This window comes from Sparus aurata, chromosome 21 (genome assembly GCF_900880675.1).
Source record: "Sparus aurata chromosome 21, fSpaAur1.1, whole genome shotgun sequence".
NCBI classification, from domain to species: Eukaryota; Metazoa; Chordata; class Actinopteri; order Spariformes; family Sparidae; genus Sparus; species Sparus aurata.
The window spans coordinates 3,858,423-3,879,479 of record NC_044207.1 but is presented as its reverse complement, the minus strand read 5'-3'; the positions used below and the strand labels follow the sequence as shown (position 1 = coordinate 3,879,479).

At 41.7% G+C, this 21,057-nt stretch overlaps 1 protein-coding gene across 1 annotated transcript in view; it reads right to left on the bottom strand.

Annotated features, from left to right (window-relative positions):
• Positions 1-1,575: 1,575 nt before the first annotated feature.
• Positions 1,576-21,057, bottom strand: part of cntnap2b (contactin associated protein 2b) — a 28,598-nt gene continuing 9,116 nt past the window's right edge. Inside the window, exons 3-25 of the mRNA XM_030402498.1 lie at positions 20,230-20,423; positions 19,752-19,899; positions 18,025-18,228; positions 17,669-17,853; positions 17,204-17,347; positions 14,433-14,688; positions 14,169-14,318; positions 13,878-14,040; positions 13,646-13,752; positions 12,952-13,071; positions 12,457-12,572; positions 11,972-12,056; positions 11,051-11,207; positions 10,228-10,355; positions 9,947-10,117; positions 8,460-8,678; positions 7,865-8,101; positions 7,288-7,521; positions 6,991-7,124; positions 6,125-6,218; positions 5,420-5,650; positions 5,246-5,320; positions 1,576-4,550 (exon numbers count right to left, since the gene is read on the bottom strand). Of these exons, the coding sequence (XP_030258358.1) occupies positions 4,351-4,550; positions 5,246-5,320; positions 5,420-5,650; positions 6,125-6,218; positions 6,991-7,124; positions 7,288-7,521; positions 7,865-8,101; positions 8,460-8,678; positions 9,947-10,117; positions 10,228-10,355; positions 11,051-11,207; positions 11,972-12,056; positions 12,457-12,572; positions 12,952-13,071; positions 13,646-13,752; positions 13,878-14,040; positions 14,169-14,318; positions 14,433-14,688; positions 17,204-17,347; positions 17,669-17,853; positions 18,025-18,228; positions 19,752-19,899; positions 20,230-20,423 (3,752 nt within the window). The 3' untranslated portion in view covers positions 1,576-4,350. The remainder of the gene's footprint in view (positions 4,551-5,245; positions 5,321-5,419; positions 5,651-6,124; positions 6,219-6,990; positions 7,125-7,287; positions 7,522-7,864; positions 8,102-8,459; positions 8,679-9,946; positions 10,118-10,227; positions 10,356-11,050; positions 11,208-11,971; positions 12,057-12,456; positions 12,573-12,951; positions 13,072-13,645; positions 13,753-13,877; positions 14,041-14,168; positions 14,319-14,432; positions 14,689-17,203; positions 17,348-17,668; positions 17,854-18,024; positions 18,229-19,751; positions 19,900-20,229; positions 20,424-21,057) is intronic.

Below are 21,057 nucleotides of genomic sequence, written 5' to 3'. Positions count from 1 at the left end.
CACCCTCAAGCAGTGTGTATGCTCACACTATATCTACATTGAATCTACATTGAATTGAAATCTTAGCACCTACGAAGAAGAAGAATTTCAGTTTTAATAAGTGTGTTAATGAAGTCGAGTGGTTAGAGCGCATGCAACGAACGCAGTGGACCCTGGTTCGAATCCAGCCGGAGGACCTGTACTGCATGTCACACACATACACACACACCTCTCCCCTTTCCGATCTATCCACTGTCAAATAAAGGTGTCTATGCCTCAAAAAAAAGTCTTGAAAAAAAAGAAAAAAAAATCCATGTGTGATCCTGAGCTGTCTGGAGCCATTTTATATTTTGTTTAAATACTGTATTTTCATTTTTAAGTTTTAAGCCAATTAATTATCATCTAAATTCCTCAAGGGTACCACTGGTATCAGTGTGTGGTCTGTGGGTAGCAGGATACCAGTGCTGAACACAGAGCTAATAAATCAATTTCTGAACTTTAGTTTAGGCACAGTGTATCTGATTAGTTCTCAGAGAGCTTAGTAATCGTGTTAGTATGTCACTCATAATATATAATATGAGACAAGCAGTATCTAGTACCTAACACTAACCCTAGTATCTAGAAGTATCATATAAACTGCTTCACTTGTGGTGAATATTATTTTCCTTTACTTATGGTCCCTGCAGCTTGTTATATTGCTTACCTTAACACCACACACACCCCCTACACTCTGTAAATGCTTTTCTCATTATCATGCTAATGTCAAAATTGAACCAGAAAAGGTGATCATGCATGATCTTGCTGTCAGGGCTCCTAGACTGAGGAATGAGCAACCTGTGGAGATCAGGGCAGCAGGGACAGTTTCCTTTTTAATATTTGTTAAAAACTTACATGCACAAATGTGCTTTGAAGTGATCTTTTATCTTTTAATATTTGATCCTGTATTGCCATATGTTTAAGTTATATCCCATAGAATGACGTTTATTATAGATGATGCAGGCAAAAAGATGAATTTTGCAAGCCAGTTGCCAGTCAGTGTCCAGCAAAGTGTCCCATTGGCTCTAGATGAGTGTATCATCATCTGACAACAAATGCTGTAACATGACAGACTAATCAGCACTTATTCTTTTGTAGCAGATATACAGTAGATTTAGTTTCTTCCAGGAAATCTTGTCACTGACATCAAACAGTCCATGTGTCTGCATCTGCTCACTGGTGTTCTTTTCATATGTTTTATGTAACCGCTATCTTTTCTGTTTTAATCGATTATCTGGTTAGTTAGTTTCTAGCAGTATGACAGAAGAGGATTGGGGCAAGTTAAGTTAAAGTCTGTATTCTGTTTTTTTTTTCCCAGAGCTCAGATTTTAATCAGAATAATGACTTTTTCTCCAGAAAAGTCAGAATTCTAAAAGAGATGTGTCAGAACTCATTTTACAGCAGCCCTAGTTGGACTGAACAGTTCTTCTAGGTCTTATTTTTTCCAAATGTTTTTCATCCTTCATGTAGCTGAACATTTTTTTTACAGTGGCCCTAATCATTTTCAGTACAGATGCCATCTGGATCCAGCTTTGGTCAAAAATGTAACATTAGCCAGTGTAAGATGTGTACTCAGGTTTTACTGCTCTTTCCAAGAGGAAGCATCACATTTTTCAAGACAATGAGAAAAGCACAAAGCAATCAGAGAAATTGGCTATAAAAAGAACATTTCTGCAACATTTTATACATATAACATGAAGAAAAAGCAATGTGATGCTACAGTGGCTTATCAAACAGAAATGTGTGTCATTCAGTGTCAAACAGCATGCCATTATACTGCAGTGCAGTCAAAGGAATACAAAGGCAATACAATCAAATGTCAGGATGTAAGCCATAGTTTTGTATGTGGTTAACAAACATTCTTTTGCAGAAACATCATTCCACTTCATGAATATCAAAGACAGCTCAGGTTTAAAAGTACCGAGTTCAGGAAAATCCTGAATCAAGAGTCATTTCAGTCCCTCGTGCTGCAGCCGCGCCGTTTGGAAGAAGCTGGCCTCACCTGCCAGATAAGGCTTACCCCGGATTCACTAAGCCTTATCAAATCAATATCATTAACTATGGTGAGTCTCTCTAACCAAAATACTATCTTACATGGAAATAAGAATGAATTTCTCAGGATCTCTGGAAATTCATAACATGCTGCGAATAGAGGGTGATGAGTTCATGTCCGAGCACGAAAGTGTTTTACTTGTTACTTGCTGAGTCTGAATGCAAAGGAAAACTGCTAGCCTAGCCTCCATCCTCACTTTGTCCTCTGTCAATTTTATTCAAATGAGCTTTCTTATTTTCTTTTTGTGAGCAGCCTGAGTGGACTGGAGAGGCTCTGCTGCTGGTCAGTGGCCAGATCCTCTTAGAGATACCGCGTTCACTGTTCTTATGTGCCACTAACATTCATTAACATGATTTTTCCCATGGAAGAGAATTAGGGCAACAGTGAGATTCTTAGAATAAAGAAGAAAATCCAGTGGTTCTAATCTTCTACTAAAAAAACAGTTATTCATTTTTTTCTCAGAATTCTTGCTTTTATTTCATTCTGTGTCTTCTACGTTAAAAAAATTAAGATAACAGATTTTAATTTGTAGAATATTTTTTCTAATACAGTTATTTTGCTGTTGCTTATTTTAAGTTATATTTCCTTGAGGTGTTCTCAGTTACTAGCTTCTTCCTTTTTTTGTTATGTCCAGTCCATTTGGCCTTAACTTGCACTTGACTCCTTTTGGGACACGGCCTTGAATTTACCTCAAAACCCCTTGACCTAGACTTGTCGATATCAATGGCTGGCTACAGGTCTGCTTCCAACAACTCCCAGCTACGGTTCATACATTTATGCTGTGTGGGAACAGATAAAAGATGGTTGTAGGTGAGGGATAGTGTTAAGGATGGTTCTTGATTGACTGAAACACCGAACGTCCCATTGCTCATTTTGCTAAAAAAAAAAAGGGGGGATAGCATGCCCTCTTAACATTGCCTACTGGTTGTATCTTTACTATTAACAAAGCTGAGCTCTTGGAAAAAGAATTGTGAGCTAATGACATGCAATGAATACATGAGAAGGCTTTGGAGTTGTTGGAGGGTGTATCTGTTTGCTTGTGAGGGAGTTGGGCTAGAAGCTTTCCTCTGCTTCCAATCTTTGTGCTAAGCTAGGCTAAACTCATTTCCCACCTGTCTCTGTACTGGATGCAACTGTACTGACCTTAATCTTATCTGACTCAGGGTCACATGGCACATGAGAAGATTTCATAAATGTTGTAATGTTTTCTTTTACACAAATGTTGTCTCATTATCATGTACAGGCATTGCTAACAAAGGCAGCATCAGTAAAACCAAAACAACCGAAAACAAAACAGTGAGCCGAGCTCTTGTGGACAGACAGGACTCAGTTCATTGTTCAAACACGGAACTAAAGCCTGAAGTCTTTTGGCAAAAAAATAATGCAATCAATAATAGTTGCAACAATCAATACTCAAAGGTCATAAAGAGACACTGTCAGATATGTAGATGCAAAAAAAAAAAAAGTGTTATGTTTCTTTAACCCCCAGTTCTTTCTCCAAATGATGCTGACAAATTCAATTCATTCATACATCTTCACAGACGAGCAAGCAAGTGTGAAAAGCACCCACACAAACGTACCCACACACACACACACACACACACACACACAATGCTTTCAGTCTTAAGGGCTGAAATTAAACTAAAATAAATTAATATAAATAAGGCAAAACATGAGATAAATATAAAATAAACTGGTATGTGTAAGCATTGTTACAGCTGTGGAGGATTATTGGGATTAATGGATTAATGATCATTACCATTAATGACATAATCTTTTGATACACCAGTACACTGCACAAAGGCAAACAGATATGAATCTATAAAAATAAATGCAAAGTATGATCTTTTGTGAAAAAATATATGACTTAAATATGAATAAATAAATAAGTTAAACTGATATTAAATTAAGAATGATATAACGAAATAGTAAAATAACAGCTGATGAACACACTCACTCCACCGAGGCCTGTGTCTTCACAGCACCATCCTCTGCACCTTCTGAAGGTTGTCACCCTGTCACACTGCCTATTGCAAATAAGGTTAAAATAAACTGCTCCACACGTCCACTCGGCTCTGCAAGGCAGCACTGTGCCCTGTGCTTTAATACCCATGCTGCAATGCCATGTCCATTGTCCATAAAGTTTTTGAATAAACTGCTCACATTCTACATCCTCGAGGTTCCACAGGTCATCATCACCACCAACAGACCGCACAACTACTCCCTATGCTTAGAAAACTAAATACATCCTAACGTCATGTGTCCGTGTTGTGGAGAGAGGCTCAGATGAACCACTCCTTCTTGCTCTCGTCGATGGTTTCGGTGAAGGCAGGGTCATTGACGATGATTGCTGCGTCGGCGCAGTCTGCCGACTCTGCTCCCTTGGCCTCGTTGGTGTGGTAAGATCCTTTATGACGGAACATGTGGCGGATAACAAACACCATGATGCAGAGGACAGTGAAGATCACCATGGAGATAATGCCTGGAAACAAAGCAGACGAGCACTTCTTTTATAACAACAGACTGGAGAGTTTACTGTCTGATAAAGTTGCAGAGTGCCCAGTAATGTAACTCAGTGTTGAAGGTTCTCAGTCATCCAGGTCATGGTAAAACTGCTGTATCGTAGGCAACTGGAGTTGTTTCAGTTTCTTGAAGACATTTCACCTCTTGTCAAAGAAGCTTCCTCAGTTCTAACTAACTGGAGGGGAGTTGGAGGTTTTAAGGTCGGTGTGGGAGTGTTCCACTCTGTAAGGACACTCCCACACATAGTTTAAAAGAGATCCTCCTAGTCCGATAAGCATCCACATTTCTGACACTCCATATCTCCAGCCGGCTGACGTAGGCTTTCTACCATATGGCCTAATCCCAATACCCCCTGCACCCCTACCACTCAGGGTCTTGACACACCAGGCTGAAGGTTAGCCAGTGTTGGCTGTTCAGGTAAGCCAATCAGTGCATAAACCTCTAGCACATTCTCCTCTGCCTTGCTTCCATTTACATTTGTTCATTGTTTATTTCTGAGTCTCTGCTCCTTTGTGACTGTGAACACTATAACGTCTGTTTATTTTGTGAAACTGTCATTATGCGTGAAGTGTCTGGTATTTGTAGGTTTGACTGGTTAAAGCACCGTTCCCAGCTGCAGCCTCATCACTTGGTTGAAAGTTAAATGACATTTACCTCCAATTATGGCAGAGTTGCGATCCACTCCATCCTCGCTGGTCTTGTCCTCATTGAAGGGGAAAACTGCTCCAGCTGTGGACAGCAATTATTATTATTACATTCTATGTCTGAATTCTGACACGATGACATGTCTTTATGTTCCTTCAAACTGTTATCTATCCGTCTCTCTACCTGCTTCTAGGTACCAGGGGTCACTAGCTGAGGCCATGGGGGAGATGGTCAAGGGGGAGGCTCCACAGTTGGAGGGCACCAGGATCCCATGGGTGCTGATGGGTGAAGCCAGGCCGGAGCGCAGTGCAGCTTTCAGTGGTGCCACGCTGTTAAACTGAACTCTTGACAAACAGCCCACAAAGCCCGGCGTGTTGTAGCGCTCAATCAGGATGGGGTCAATCTGTCCTGTTTCTGTAAGAAACACACAACAACAGTTTTTTTTCTATACTCTAGCAGGTCAATACAAACTGTCTGGTAGTAACACAAGTCAAAGTCTTTCCAGGACCCAGAACAACCACCAGAAAACCTAATTTCACAGGGATCCAGACCAACTTTTTATGATGGTTGAAATGATGAACCTAGCTTTAGAACCTGAACCTGGACATCATGTAGATGCACTAGAACACAATAAAGATGCAGCCAATAATACATTTCAATGTATTTCTTAAGACATAGTGTAAATTATTATAAATGTTAGATAAATGTTTTGATAATAATCATCATAAATGTGGATATATGGACTAAGTGAGAAGACCAGTATTAGAACAAGTAGTATAATAGTCTGCCACAACAAAACAACATATAAAGTTATGATTACTGGGCAGAATAAGGAGCAAACTGGAAATGGGAACAAGGAATGTACTCGGAACACCTCTCGACACTTACCAAAGACTTTTCCAAGGAAGATACTTTTGACCAGGTTGAGCTGGGTGTCAGAGGCCTCAGGTAGGGTGTATGTAGACACTGGGTAGTGGTCCAGCTGGACAATATGGGCAGAGGAAAGCAACAATTACATGTTGAACTGAAACTGAACTTGAATCTGCTCTGTAACCATTATTCCCAAGAACTGTTCATTTTACTCAGCAAAACTTTATCTTAAAGAAATAGTTGAACACTTTGGAAATTATGACTACTGGCTCCTTTTTAAAAGAGAGATAAGAAATATTCCATAACTCCACACAAAAATCACTGTTTGCTGTTAATGAGGAAAAAATATGCAGTACATTCTGAGTGCTATATCGCAGACAACTGGACTTTTTGTAGAGTCGATTTCGTTAGGACACTCCCACACAGGGTCTAAAGCCTGCAGCTCCCATCCAGTTAGTTAGAACTGAAGAAGCCTCTCGGATGAGAAAACGTTTCAAGAAACTGAAACTAGTCTAGTTGACTACAATATAGCACTTAGAATATAGCATGAATTACCATGACCTGGATGACTGAGAACCTTCATCAAAAATATACAGTATATGTACATATTGTTAATCAGTGAGATTTAGACATGCTGGTAAGTATATTTTGGACAAGCTGCTTCCACCTTATGCTAAGCTAAGCTAAACCAGCCCTGTTGTAGATCAGTTACAGACACATAGACTAATATCCACCTGAACAACTCCCTCTCAGAAAACAGCAAGTAAGTCCATTTTCTCAAATATAACTTGAATTCAGTCGGTCACCCCTTTTCTTCTAACTGGCACTGTACAGTATTTGTTAAAACATCGTTAGGTACTACTGCAGTGGCAGCGAGCACTAACCTGGAGTCGTATCTCCCTTAAATTTCTAGTTATGTTGACAGAGTGTGGCTGTCCATTGGCCATGTTACGGTGGTCAACATCTATGGTGTAAGGTTCTGTTAGCCCCCCAAGACTGTAGCGGATCTGGAGTGTGCCTGGACACACACACACACACACACACACACACACGTAGAGACATAAAGTTGTTTTAACACAGGATAATAATGCAACAGCAGTTCATAAAATATAGTATATTCTTTTATAGACAATTATTTCTGGTGACTGGTAACTGGTCAGGTATGAGGTTGATGAGCCTACCGTTGTGCCTGAGCACCACAGCTAAGTAGTCCTGAGTCCTGGAGCTGATGTAGACCAGGATGCTAGGAGCACTGGAGGTGCTGAAGCTGAACACCAGCTGCTCCTGAGTAAGATTGGCCTCACTGGGAACACCAACACTTGATAGACTCTTCACCTCCCGCAACGCAACAGCTCCTGCCTCTGGTGGGAAGTCATAGCGCACAAGGGTTCCTGTCTCAAAGTAGCCGCCAACATCTAACAAACATAAAGAAACAGCAGCAGACAAAGGACAGGTAATTAAAACAGTATAAAAAAGTTGAGCAATCTTTCTTGCAGCACTGAATCTAATAAAAGTTCTAATTTAACATCTATCCATCTATAAATCCATCAGCTAGGCTCGTTTATCCCTCGGAGGATCACGGGGGGCTAGAGTTGATCAAGCTAACACTGGACAAGAGGCAAGTACACCCTGACGTTCAGAATCAGAAATTCCTTTATCAGTCACGTGAGCGGGAACATTTGTGCCAGTAACTCATCGGGCTGACACATAGAGACAGAAAACCTTTTACACTCATACTGACAACAAGCACACATTTACCATCTGTGCAGAAGGGTCCATCGTACGCAGTGAGGGAACAGTCACAGGAGTATCCGTTGTACTGCTCCACACATGTCCCTCCATTCCTGCAGTGCATCCCGTAACTGTTGCAGTGGCCCTGGCAGCCTGGATTCACCCCTGCAGCCACCTTTGCCCTCTCCTCCAGGTCAATGGTCACACCGTTTATCTTCAGAGCCCGCATGCAGCCCAGGAAGCCCCTCTGACCACTCGAGGCTCCTGGTAATTAAGATACGAAGCAGAGCAAATGTTCAGGCAGAGCAAAGGATACTGCAGCTATTACAGTCACTGGATCATTCGCAGTTGTGTGAATCATATCATTATATGCAACGAGGACAGTTCGCATCATCACTCTGTACTCCTGATGTTCAATATTTTGATATTATTGATTTTAAACACACAGTTTATAATTTCTGCTGCTAGGTGTCCTTCTATCAAAAAATATTGTAAACATTTGTGTGGGGAGGGCCAGGAGGGGCCCCTGCAGCTGCTCAGAGCCGGCCAGCTCTGGAGGAGAGAGTTTGGTGCAGAACCAGTGTTTCTGAATACATGAGGTGTATGTGTGCATGTGTCTTACCAATATATAGATCACTGTAGTACTCCAGTTTTGTGTGTCCCTGTGGGGGGCTGTGCCGGACCTCCCTGTACTGTCCATTAAGCTGCAGCACTGCCTCTTTGATGTTCTTCTCAGCTTCCACGCGATGCCATTGGTCATCATTCAGAGGCACTGGTGAGCGAACGCTGAGCTCCACCCGCTCACTGCCCACATCAAAAGAGAAGAAGACCACCGAGCCTCCTGGGAGCGTGAGGATACAAATCCAACACTAGTCACATTTTCAAACATCAGACTAAGATTTTTCCACTAAAGGTGAGATCCCTCCAAGATTTCTCATTTGTTGGGCATTACTACGATATTGTTCTACAAGTTCAACATTAATACTTTAAAACACTAATTTTTTCAAACATTTCACTGGCTCTAACATTACAGTCAGTGGTTATAGATGGATTATGGATAGATTTTTGTTGTGTGTTGACTTCAAGGCTTTCTATCTGTATGAAGGTTGGTGATTTTTTGTTTTGTACGCATTTTACTGCCAATACTGCCACACATACAGTAAAATTATCCAAGTAACAAATTATCAAGTGACATTTGAGAATTTATAAGCTGATTTTTTTATTCCAAATGACTGGAAAACACAATGAGACCACATCAAATAGTCCAAGTTCAAATAGTTAACTATATCAATGAAAAGGAACACTTCACACTACACAATCTTTAGGCGCCTGACAAAAAAAGGTATTATATGACCCAGAAAAAGTTATTTATCCACTTATTTACACTAACTTTGTTCATCTTAAATAGTCCAAATCTAATGCTAGGCGGCCTAGACAATGATGATATTGATAAGAAATATTTTGTAAACTTGCTCTTTCAAAGCTGTTTTTGTAATTTCATTGACTACAAAATGCATCAATCATCCGTTGGCTGTGGCTCAGGAGAGAGAAGAGAGAGTGTCTCTCCTTTCTAAAAGCCACGCACGTTGGCTGTTGTAGGCTACAGTCAGGACTTAGAGGCTCTTATTGGGTCAAATGGGGTGTCTCACTGAAAGCTAAGAGTGCAGTTGCAATGTTCATATCAACACTGACTGACTGACTGATTGATTGACTGGTTGGTTGATATTCAAAGTATAACCAGAGTTATGAGGCAAAACAGATTTGGACTGATATTTATGGATATCATCTTGGGCTAAATATTTGACTGAACTGGACCTTTGAGAATGTAAGAAGACAGTTTTGTCCAAGTTTTATGGAGCAGCGGAAGACCAAGCCTTCACAATCTGAGGTGGGTCTTTGGATTGTCATTAAATTAAAATAAGCTCTAATTAGAGGTACAATCACTAATGTACACCTGATACTAAAGCCCTTATGAGTTGCTTTTCTTCTTCTGGCCTTCTGGCCATTAATATCTATCTACACTGTTGGGGTTTATAAACTCTTTATAAAACAATTCTGTACCAGAAATGTAGAAATCTTTCATCATGTGCAGTGTACACACAGACACACCTCTGAGTTCAATGTGAAGGAAGTCTGTGGTTCCCAGGTTCTCCAGAAAGACCCCATGAGTGGAGGAAGTCTTGAAGTAGAAGGAGATGTCGGTGCTGGTTTCTTCTCTGAAGGAGGGGAAGTGGAGGTATGAGGCAGGACTGCTGAAGGATGCTGCATTCCAGTAGTTCCCTTCAGAAAACAACAGCAGGACATGGAGCAAATACTAATGTTTCATATCTGGTGATCTGAAATATCTCTGGTGAGAGATGAATGTTTTTTTGAGAGATAGAGACACTCACGGTCCCCCTGGCATCTGAGTGCTCCGACTGTCAGTTTGGCCTCAGATCCAGCTCTGCCTGTATCACCAACTACAACCTGACTGACAGGCAAATGGTCTTTGTACACCAACAGGCCTGCATCCTCCCTCCTGTGTGCACACAAACACACACACAGGAAGACAAACAACACCTGTCAGTTAAGTCAGGGACAATATCTGAAGCAGTTTTAGCTTGATTTCTGAGTCAGTGATTCCTTTTTTACAGTCTGGTTAGACTTGGGCATGCAGCAACACCAGTGCCTGAGCCAACAAGTGGTCAAAAGTATGATTCTGCTTTGGTCTCACCTATTAAAGCAGAAGACAATTGGAGCAAAGATGGAACAAAGAACTCAGGGAGTAAAATGAAGACAACATTTTGACACTGGGCCACGCCATTTTTAAGCAAATTGCAAAATCCCAAACTTGTTTATTAGTTTAGTAGTTCTAGAGTAGTGGGTGAAAAAAGAAGAAGTAGAAGAAAGAGATGGAGAAGAAGAAGCAGAAGAAGAAGAAGCAGAATGAGAAGAGCAAGAAGAAGATGTCAGAAGATAGCGAGGATAAAAAAAAGTTTAAAAAATCAGTAAGAGGTGACAGAATAGAAGTATAGAAAAAAAGTAGTAGGGTTCAGAATGAGTAACACTGCTTGACCCCTAATGCACTAATTAAAAACAGACCGTCCTGGTGATGATAAGCAGCTGCCAGAGAGGTTCTAGTGAAGGTAAGAATTGAAGTCCACTGTGAATGGACCTTGACTAGTTAAAAAGAAGTCCCTGCTCAGTTGAGCTGATGAGCAGTGGTGGACTCACCAGGAGCGCAGGTCAGCGTCACAGTTGCAGTAGTATTTGTGGTCGGTGCAGTTGTGTTCGATTCCACAGGAACACTTCTGTATCCCTGGTCCTGAGCCCCCCCAGTAAGAATGCCTCTCATTGGCTCTTCCTACCCACCAGGTAAACGGCGAGCCATCTAGGAGTCAAACCAGCAGCACAGGGTCAGTTTACTTTCACTTCATTAGATCACTACATGCTTTTACTGGAAAATATCCTGCTCACATTAATGGCTTTGATCCTGTGATCTTGTTGATCCTGTCCTACTCTGCAGGTCATGTTTTTCTCTTTCATGTCATTCATTTTGCCACCTTTGTTAGCTACAGACTGCCTCAACATCTGCACCTCAGTTAGTTTACAGAATGCTAGCCCTCTATCAGTCCTCCTTGCCTGCTGTCTGCTGGTTTCCAGCCTGCATCCCAGTCAACTAGCAACAAACGTGATTTTGACCTGCTAGCACCCAAGTTGCCAGCCTCCAGTCTTTAAGCTACCAGTCTGCTTCCAGCATCTCAGCCTGCAGCCCCCCTGTCCTGAGCCGGCTAGTCCACTAACTGCCTGTCGCAGCTCTGCATTCCCAGGAACCATATGTCTTTTCCTGAACTAGTGTGACATTTATGGAGCTTAAAATACTGTCAATGATATCTCAGAACATTATTTTACATTTACTGTAAACATGTATGCCTCAGCACGTGGTGCCAATTCCGCCGGGGACACGCATATTAGCCCTAAGCCCCTGCAACTTGGATTGTCTCGCAATAATAAACTAATAAACTAAACTAAACTAAAGCTAATGGACAAACAACGAGGAGCTCTAAGCAAAGACATGAACCTCATGAGAATTCATTTAATGCATCATTTGTATTCATAAATAAGCAAGGTATTTGGTAGTGACAGATAGCTTACCTGGCGTGTTGAGAAGACGAGACATTCGGCAGGCGTAGGCTACATACTGTTCACAGTACTCTGCACTGCTGGTGACTAACAACACCTGGACACATACAGGAAGGACAAAGAGACAGGGTTCCTTTACTACAGAGGAAATGTTTCATTCTCATCATTGTTTTCTGTAGTTGATTACAATCCAGTAAATGTTTTACTTATTATATTTGAGGATGATGATGATGATTATCATCATTTTTGTCATTAATATAATGACAAACTGTCTCTGGCAACATGGGGAGATGTTAACCATTGTGCATTTGCAGACACAACACACACTGTAATGATACAAAGTTGGTTAAAAATCAGCAAAGTTTCTCTTTAAATCTACACTTTAATTTAACTCAGATTGTGGCTGTATCTTCTACTATTAGCACCAATGCAATACACACAAAGAAGAAATGAACTCTAAGTTCTCCAGTGTGTGTGTGTGTGTGTTGCCTGTGTACCTGTTCATCAGTCACATTGTAGGTAATCTGCAGCACTGCCTTCCCCTCCTGCTCTGCACTGGTGACTGATGTTTGAGGAGACAGGTTGTTCTTCAGTGTGGTCCAAACCTTTTCCTCTGAAAGACCAAGTAAACATACAGTATCAGTGAGATTCACAAACACCTTCTTCAGCAAAGATCCATCTACTACTAAGCAGTACATTAGTCGATGCATCATAACTAGTATAATGTATAGAATGACAGATTCATGATCCAATCCAGAGGAGCTACTGTAAGATACAAATACGTGACTGACTGATTCACAAACACACTGGAATAAGCATCACACTACAAAAGAATGTCAATACTGATATTTTTAAACTTGAGTTTTTACAACAAACTGCAATGAGCATTGACTAAAGCTATTCCTGGAAACAGAGTTTTTGCTGCCATGCCCAGAATCGCATGAGAAAATGAACGGGGCTAACCCTCCCATCCCTCTCACAGCCAATCTCACCTGTCATGTCACAGCTGACCCTGAAGGGGGCGATAGGTCCACTGCCGTCGGGGTCAATCCAGTAACTCCCTGAGCTCTTCCCCTGGTGCTTATACTCCTCACAGGACTGCTGATACATTGCTATAGAGGAGACACGACACACAGCTCAGCAGACACAAAACACAGTGTTTGTGTGTGGTTAGTGTGTATGCACGGGCCAGACATGAATATCTGACTATAGAGAGGTAAAATCCTAATTGCGTGCAATGTTTTTTTTGGTTGACTTTGAAAATTGAAAACATGGTAACACTGCTGACAGCAAAAGTCTACAGAGCAGATGCAGACAAGGAGGGAGAAATGTAGAGCCCGCCAACATTAGGCTTCAGTGTTTGATGTGAATGTGTACAACCAGCATTCACTCTCACATCACATCATTCTGCAGCGATCAAGCCTCCAGCTCTGATCAGCTGTGATGGAAAGACAATATGGACATGCTAATTTTACACCACCTGTCAGGTGTGATGCTATGACGTGAGTTTAAGTTCAGTCTGCTGGCTTGTTAATACGTGTCCAGTCCATGTGATGCAAGTTGTTATGTTGTATGACTGTAACCATGGCCATGTCTCTGTTATAGATCTTGATCTTGATCTCAATGTGACTTCCTGGTAAAAAAAAAAAAAAAGGTGATATAAAATAAAATAAAAATGTCATTTACGGGTATGGCAGGTAGCTCCAGTGTATCCAGTGCCATTACAGTTGCAGCTGAATGTATCCCAGGTCTGAGAACAGCGACCGCTGTGCTCACAGGGGTTAGGCACACACCTAATAGACAGTGGAAGAAAAAGATTTGAGAACAGTGAGAACCCTACATTTTTGCTGCGAGGCATCAGAAGTACCCACTGAGCTGCTCCACTTCCATGTGCTTTCTCATCTATTATGACACTCACCTGTCTATAATGGCACACATATCCAGGCTGACATTTTCAAAGCTTCCAATGAGGCCCTGCTCCACTGCCCTGAGGTCAGCTGGATGGTCGTCTACATGGATCATCTGCATGCAGCCCTGAAAGGAACGCTGAACTGATCCTGTGTTGGTGTTCAGGAAGTAGCCTGGAGAAAAATGGAAGAGGTCAGAGGTCATTTTTTTCAACCACTGCAGAAATAATGACCAACAACCTCTTTGCTGTTCTTGACAATGAGCTGTCTCTTTAAAATATTAGTCCAAATTGAGTTATCACCTCCAAAATAGTAGGTTCCACCAGTCTGGATGTAAATGGGGATGGTTGTTCTGACTGTGGATGCTTCATCTCCATCCACTGTCAACATAGCATAGTACTCCAATGCAGTCAGATGGACACTGTGCCACAGGCCATCATTAAGGCCTGAACCTGCAAGGAAAAACATTAACAGGATCAAATTGACAACAGCAATTACAGCAATAATTGAGGAAAGCAGGAGGATGACAAGTTCAAACTAACTGAGGACTCCTGAGTTGAGCTCACCTGATGAGATGTCAATACGCAACTTCTTCGTGTCATGTCTCATGAGGAAGGTTACTTTGCCCTCCGTCAGTCCCAACTCCACCCAGCTGTCAGCCAGCGTCGTATACATCAGCAGACCATTAGGGTTCCAGGTCCTGAAAGACAGACTGACTGCGAGAGTGTCGCTGTAAGTCTGACCCGGCAGCCGCAGGAAGGACGTGGAGTTGAAGAAGACGGAGACTGAGCTGGACTCAGCACATGAGAATGTCAGGTTTCGCTACAGTGAGAGAGAGAGAGAGAGGGGGAGGGGGAGAGGGGGAGGGGGGGGGGGGGGGGGGGGGGGGGGGAGGGGGGGGAGAGAGAGAGAGAGAGAGAGACAGAGAGAGAGAGAGAGAGAGAGGGGAGAGGGAGAGGAGAGAGAGAGAGAGAGGAGAGAGAGAGAGAGAGAGAGAGAGAGAGAGACATAAATAACAGTAGGAGATTTGAATCAAGGACTGATGAGTGACAAATGAGCAAGCACAACTGACCTCAGGATCAGAGCTTGGCCAGCCTATGACCGGGTGGCCTGGCCTTAAAATAATAACATGGTGTTTTGTCATATATACCATGTACCCCACAAGACTTGGGCAATTATTTTTGCTATGTGCTTCTTTGAGTTTCTGATGGATAGTGGCGTAGAAAGTTTACAATACACCCTAGCTTGTTTGTTCCATCATCACTTTATTAACCAAGATTTAAGAAATCAATTCCCTCAAATCTGTGTGGAAACTGGTTTTCAACAATGGATCAAATGACTATGTGTAATATACCAGGTGAAGGTGTACCTCCATGCAATGGTTTAGACTTTTCTCAGCTCACTGTTTTGGTTGTCCAGCTATTAAGCTCTGCTACCATCAACTGGAAGTTGTTTTCGACTAAGAAGATTATGAAGCACCATACACTACCGCAGACAGACAGAGACAAGCTGGTGAACATAGTGGCACATGTAGAGTGGTGAGCAGTGACATAGACAGATATTTAACTACATCTACTCAGTAGATGTGATGGAGACCAAACCAGAACTAATCATGGAGGTACCTCTATCTTGCCAACAAATACTTCTCTTGGTGATGTTCTCTGAACCACACAACAAAGACGAGCTGCTCTATCATGGCCTGTATATTATTATTATCATGCCACGGGACTTTGCAGTACTACTTTGTATTACAAATGCAGTTTCAAACAGGACATAGCAACTACATGCAGCATCTGGCAGGGTGACAGCACAGCTGAGAGCCAAAGACCTGAAATCAATGCTACAGTACATTCCTTTCAGTTTCATGTCAGTAAAATCTGTTGTGGTCTACTGCTGGACAACTTATATTAGTCCCTACCTGCCTTCATTGTACCACAACAACTACTCTTACAATATATTCTGTAAAATTCAACAAGGAAAAACTTGACAGAAAAATGCAACATGAACAATCATGCAAAGTTGGTTTGTCTTGGTCTGAAGACAAGACCCAGCTCTAACTTCATATACTTTTGGATGTCTTAATATATTACAGGGTGCTATGGTGATTTAGTACTTGATTGATAAATTTGGGAGTCTTGTGATAGCCAAATTTGAGACCAGGAAAGTAATAACCAAAGCAGCTGAAGCAGAGTAAAGTCGGACAACTTTACTCCCTAGTGGGCTGACCAACAAGAAAACCCTTGATCCCACATGTCCAATACTGCATTAATTACACTGTCAGTAGAACATCCCTGCCTTGTAAACGCCTATTTCTTCTTTAATCCATGCCCCCAGTTTATAATGCAGCCCTGTCGCTGGCCTCCAGCTCAGATGTCCAGCCACATCAACGGTCTCCAGGCCAGTTCCACCTTTGACATTGGCCTCCAGCCCAACCTCTGGCATGGTTTCACCTTCACAGCCCCTGCTGACATCCGTCCCACTTCCCCAGTTCCCTAATAATAATAATACTATAAAATCTCATAAAGTATGTGTGCATAGGCATGCCATTCCATGGTAATAGCAGTAGCCTGCAAAAAATGTTTTAATCTGTAATCTTTTTGGCTTCATCACTGAAACACGAATGACCCATGACCAAAATACATTCATCAGCAGTGGAAAGTGGAGCCCAAGGTTTTTAATAATTAAGAGGAGCAGACTCTGAGATGGCCACTGTCCACGACATCTTTCAACCACACAGCCAGATCACTGGACCGCCCCAGGGAGAGAGGCGAGACAGCCAGAAAATGAGCCGTGCTGATCCAGTTTGGATTTAAGGCTGCTCATGGCTGATTCCGGGTCGCAGGGTTATCAGTTTGCCTTCATCTTTACAGAGACTTGTCTCTGCCTCAATTCTAGATCAAGTTGTTGGACGAGCTGTGTTCTGATCCAACAGAGCACAGGACTCCTTTACTCTGTTTACAAAAACTTATGCTTGGTGCTCAAACACAGTCAGAGTATTTGGACAGAGTTTCTAAGTCGTCAAACTTTTAATGAAAGGATCAGGTCAAGTGTATAAGTGTACATGTATATACATAACTGTATTTATTGTTTTTATTTATGTTATATCCTACCCTTTTCTAAATGTGTTTGTTTAAAGGCTTGCTTAGTTTGTAGCACCAAGAAACAACAACTTTCATTTGGTGTGCAATGCTGTGTTGGGTAATAACACATAAATGACCGTGATACCTCGATATATAAAGTATTATTCAAATTTAAAAACTAGGTAGACAGATAAAAACAACGTAAGCCTGGTCTTACACAACATATACACACAAAGAGCCAGAGAGAGTTGGCTTACAAAGCTGGAGGTGTCCACTTTCTTCCTGCGGACCAGGTTAGTGATGTTGTCTCCATTGTAGGTGATTCCCTCCATGCAGCCCACAAAGTTCTCTCTGCCTCCTGAGCTCGGCTTCACTGATACAGGCAGCCCTCCAAAACTGATCTGAGGACACAGCACAGTGGACAACATGGACTTAATAACATTAATCTTTTTTATTGTACTACTGTGAGACCCACCATCAGAATTTCTAAAGCCTGATAAATGGATGATATCTTGGGTAACAACACTGAATGGAATAATGCTTTATGATGGTTTGTTTGTCTGCTTGCCCAACAAACTTCAGCAGGTTAATACCATTAGTGTGTGTTGATTGTTCAGAGGTCTTTCAGCACACACTGATGATGTGAACAAAGGTCTCAGGATTGTGACATTAGTGGGAGATGATGAAAGTGACTGACAGCACGACCCATGGGGAGTCTTTACCTCATAGTCCAGGTCAAGGTGGTCAAACTCTCCGTTGGTCCTGAACTGCTGAGTGTGGTGGTCCAAAGTAAAGTTGACATTCCTACGGTAACGCATTATAACAACTGAGTGCCAGTGGTCATCATCCAGTAAGCTTCCACTGGTCACAGAGGTGTGACCCTGAATTGAACCATACTGGTTACTGCCTGTAGAGAAGCAAGCAAATCACACCAACAACTGTAAATTGATCGTATTGCTTCTGACAACAGTAGATAATAGAGTCATCAGATTTCTAATAGAATAGAATATCCTGCCTCAGGAGACCTTTACAGTGCATTTGCTGTCCTTGAAACCACACAAATGTTATGGAAGGCTACCTAAGTTGATGCTGAGCTGTAGCCTTGCCCTGCGGAGCTCCAGTGATATGTAGTCTCCCTGCTGTCCCTCTCCATGGAGTAGGACCCCGTCTCGAGCCGTGGTTCTAAACTTAAGAGATATGACATCCTTCATAATCTTCACCTTCTTACTCCTGAAGCGGTAGGAAATGACGCCATGGCCGTCAAAACTGATCACATCTGCCCCTGAAAGACAAAAAAGGAACAAAATTCATTGTCCTGTCAGCTGAGAAGGTCTTGGATTTAGAACCGCCAAATCAGGTAGCTGTGCTTGTAATGAATTTCTTTGTGTCTTTGTATTATTTTAATCATCAATGTTGTAAGCAGGCTATTACATTCACTTTGACAGTGGGGGTTGGGGACTAAACCCCTTAAGATGTCTCATCTCATGTCCCAGATGCAAAGACACTTAACATGCATTCTCGGGACTCAAGATGGTGTGAAATTCCTTACAGCAGAAACTGGGTGCTGTGCTATCAACAGTTCCATCCGGCTATCATGTCAACTGCTTCTATATAATTACAAAGCTACTGTCACTACTGTATGTTCACTGATCTATGGTGTCAAGGCCCATCATTTAGTGCCATAAACCTGCACTGATTTTTGTTAATTTTCTATAAATAATTAATCAAAACAACGTCTCACTTTGACGAGGAAAAGTCTGATTATTGGGGCGGACATTTAGCATTTTTCCGATTATCAGTATCAGGGTTTTTTTGGGTGATAAAATACATTCATTTAAAGATGCACTACTTTGGCTCTGCTGAAGCATCCTCTCTCTGTCTGTGGTCACCACTCTGTGGTCTCACTCAATGTCTCACACACAACACTTTCTGTATTTTAAACATAACTAATATTATATCATGACAATGAATTATCTGAATCTGCAAAATAACTAGTAACTACATTTATCAAATAAATGAAGTGAGGTGGAAGTATAACGTAGCAAAAATGTTGAAATACCCAACTAAACAACATTAAAACTGTACTTAAGTGCAGTACTTAATGTAAAACATAACCATCACTGGTCATTATCTAATTTTGACAGATTTTCCTGACCTCTGCCTGGGAAATGATGCTTTTCCTGTGTCAGGTTGGTTGTTAGGTGGTTGGTTTGTCAGCAGGATTATTGAAAAACTACTCAACAGCTTTCCATTAAACTTGGATGGAGGATTGGTCTCAGCCCAGAATAGACCACATTCACTTTTCTTTAACATTACAAGAAAGGGCTTTTTCTTTTATTTCATGGATTGTAATAAAAAAAAAAAAAAAAGTGTATTTAGGAGGCTGGAATTTATGAGTGCGCTTAAATCGTGGGTAGATGGGCAGTTATGGGTGGTCTATAATTAAGAGTAATACAAGACAAAACACTTAAAGTAACAGTTGGGGTCTTTTGATGCGTGGTTGTATGAGGTACTTATCCCTAGTCAGTGCGTTACTGGCAGTAGATGACCATCAGCTGTCCGCCTGTGTGGTGAGGCAGCCCTGCTTCCCTGTACTGTTCATCGTCATGATGTAAAAAAACATCCCAATCTTAAATATCCATCCATTTATTTATTATCTACACATACTCATCCTCTACTGAGTCACATGGGTTGGAGTGTATCCCAGCTCACAGTGGGTGGGGAGCTGGGTGGACCTTGGACAGGTGCCCAGTGCTGAACAGAGTGGCTGAATCAGGTTTCCCCCTCTTGTACACTTGTACTCACAATATGAGCAGCCGTAGAGATCCAGGCGTACTCCGATGCGTCCCTCCCTGCTCCACTCCACTGGGATGAAGCGGATGTATCGAGCCAGGATAGTATGCTGCAGCTCATGACGAACAACACCCTCACTGTTGACGTTCCCCTCAAATGTCTGAAATACACAGCAGACACACACATTTTCATAATTTCTGAAATAATTTTTTTTTTTTCATGTGATGAAAAACTGTGGTTCAGGAAGTAGAGTGGGTTGTCACCTGATCACAGAGTAGGTGGTGAGTTATCTGTTATCTTAAGATTTCAAAATGATTAACTATATTTTTTATTCCCAATGGACATTTGAGAAGGCATTACTGTCACTGGACAACTGCACTTCCAGCAGCAAGTCAATACAACTTTGTGCAATTTTTCACACAAACTGCATTAAATGGTTAAAGCTTGGATGAGATGTCATTATAATACCTGTCATTAGAGTTTTACTTACCCAGATGTTTCCATCCTGTAGATAAGGCCTCCAGTTTTTTTGTGTGTCACTGTAAAGCAGCCGATACTTGCTGGTCCAATCAGAGCTACTGTAGCGACCCTGAGTCACTATGGCAACCACCTGCTTTCTTGAACCCAGGTCAACCTGTAACCACTGATTGCGGTTTGTATCCAAGGGTGACCAACCTCCAGCACCTAGTTTTGCAGGTGTTATAAAGGTGAACAGGGTGACAGATGGCAGGAAAAAGGGGAAGAAGAAGAGCAGAAAAATGCATGTGAAACATTTTGAAAAAAATATTTATAAGTATCTTCTTATTCAAGACACCCTTCTTTCGATCCAGTGGCAACAGTCTATGCAGTGTAAACACATGGTTGGCGAGCTTTGTTCTTCTTATCAGTATCTGAAGACATCCATTACATTTCATGACTTTGAGAGCATTGCTGGTAGGTTACTCTAAGTTTAGGCAGATGTATGTATGTATGTATGTATGTATGTATGTATGTATGTATGTATGTATGTATGTGTTGTTCATTTGCAGGTGTAGGGTTGGGCCAATCAACGCTGTCATAAGTAATGCAGCTGGCACAAAAATCAACCTGCAAACTGATTTTTCTACATCCATGGTCTTTTATTCAGCTCAGTCAATGGTGTTTCACTGAATGGCATTCTCTTTATGAGCCCTGACCTTGGCAACAGCCTTCTTAGATGGCTCCTTCACCTTCAGGAAAGAAGCAGTTGTCATTACAAAAGACATGTTTACTGCTAGCTTGTCAGGCCAGAAGACAGAAGTTAACAGCAATTCATTTGGTACCAAGATAATCATATAGC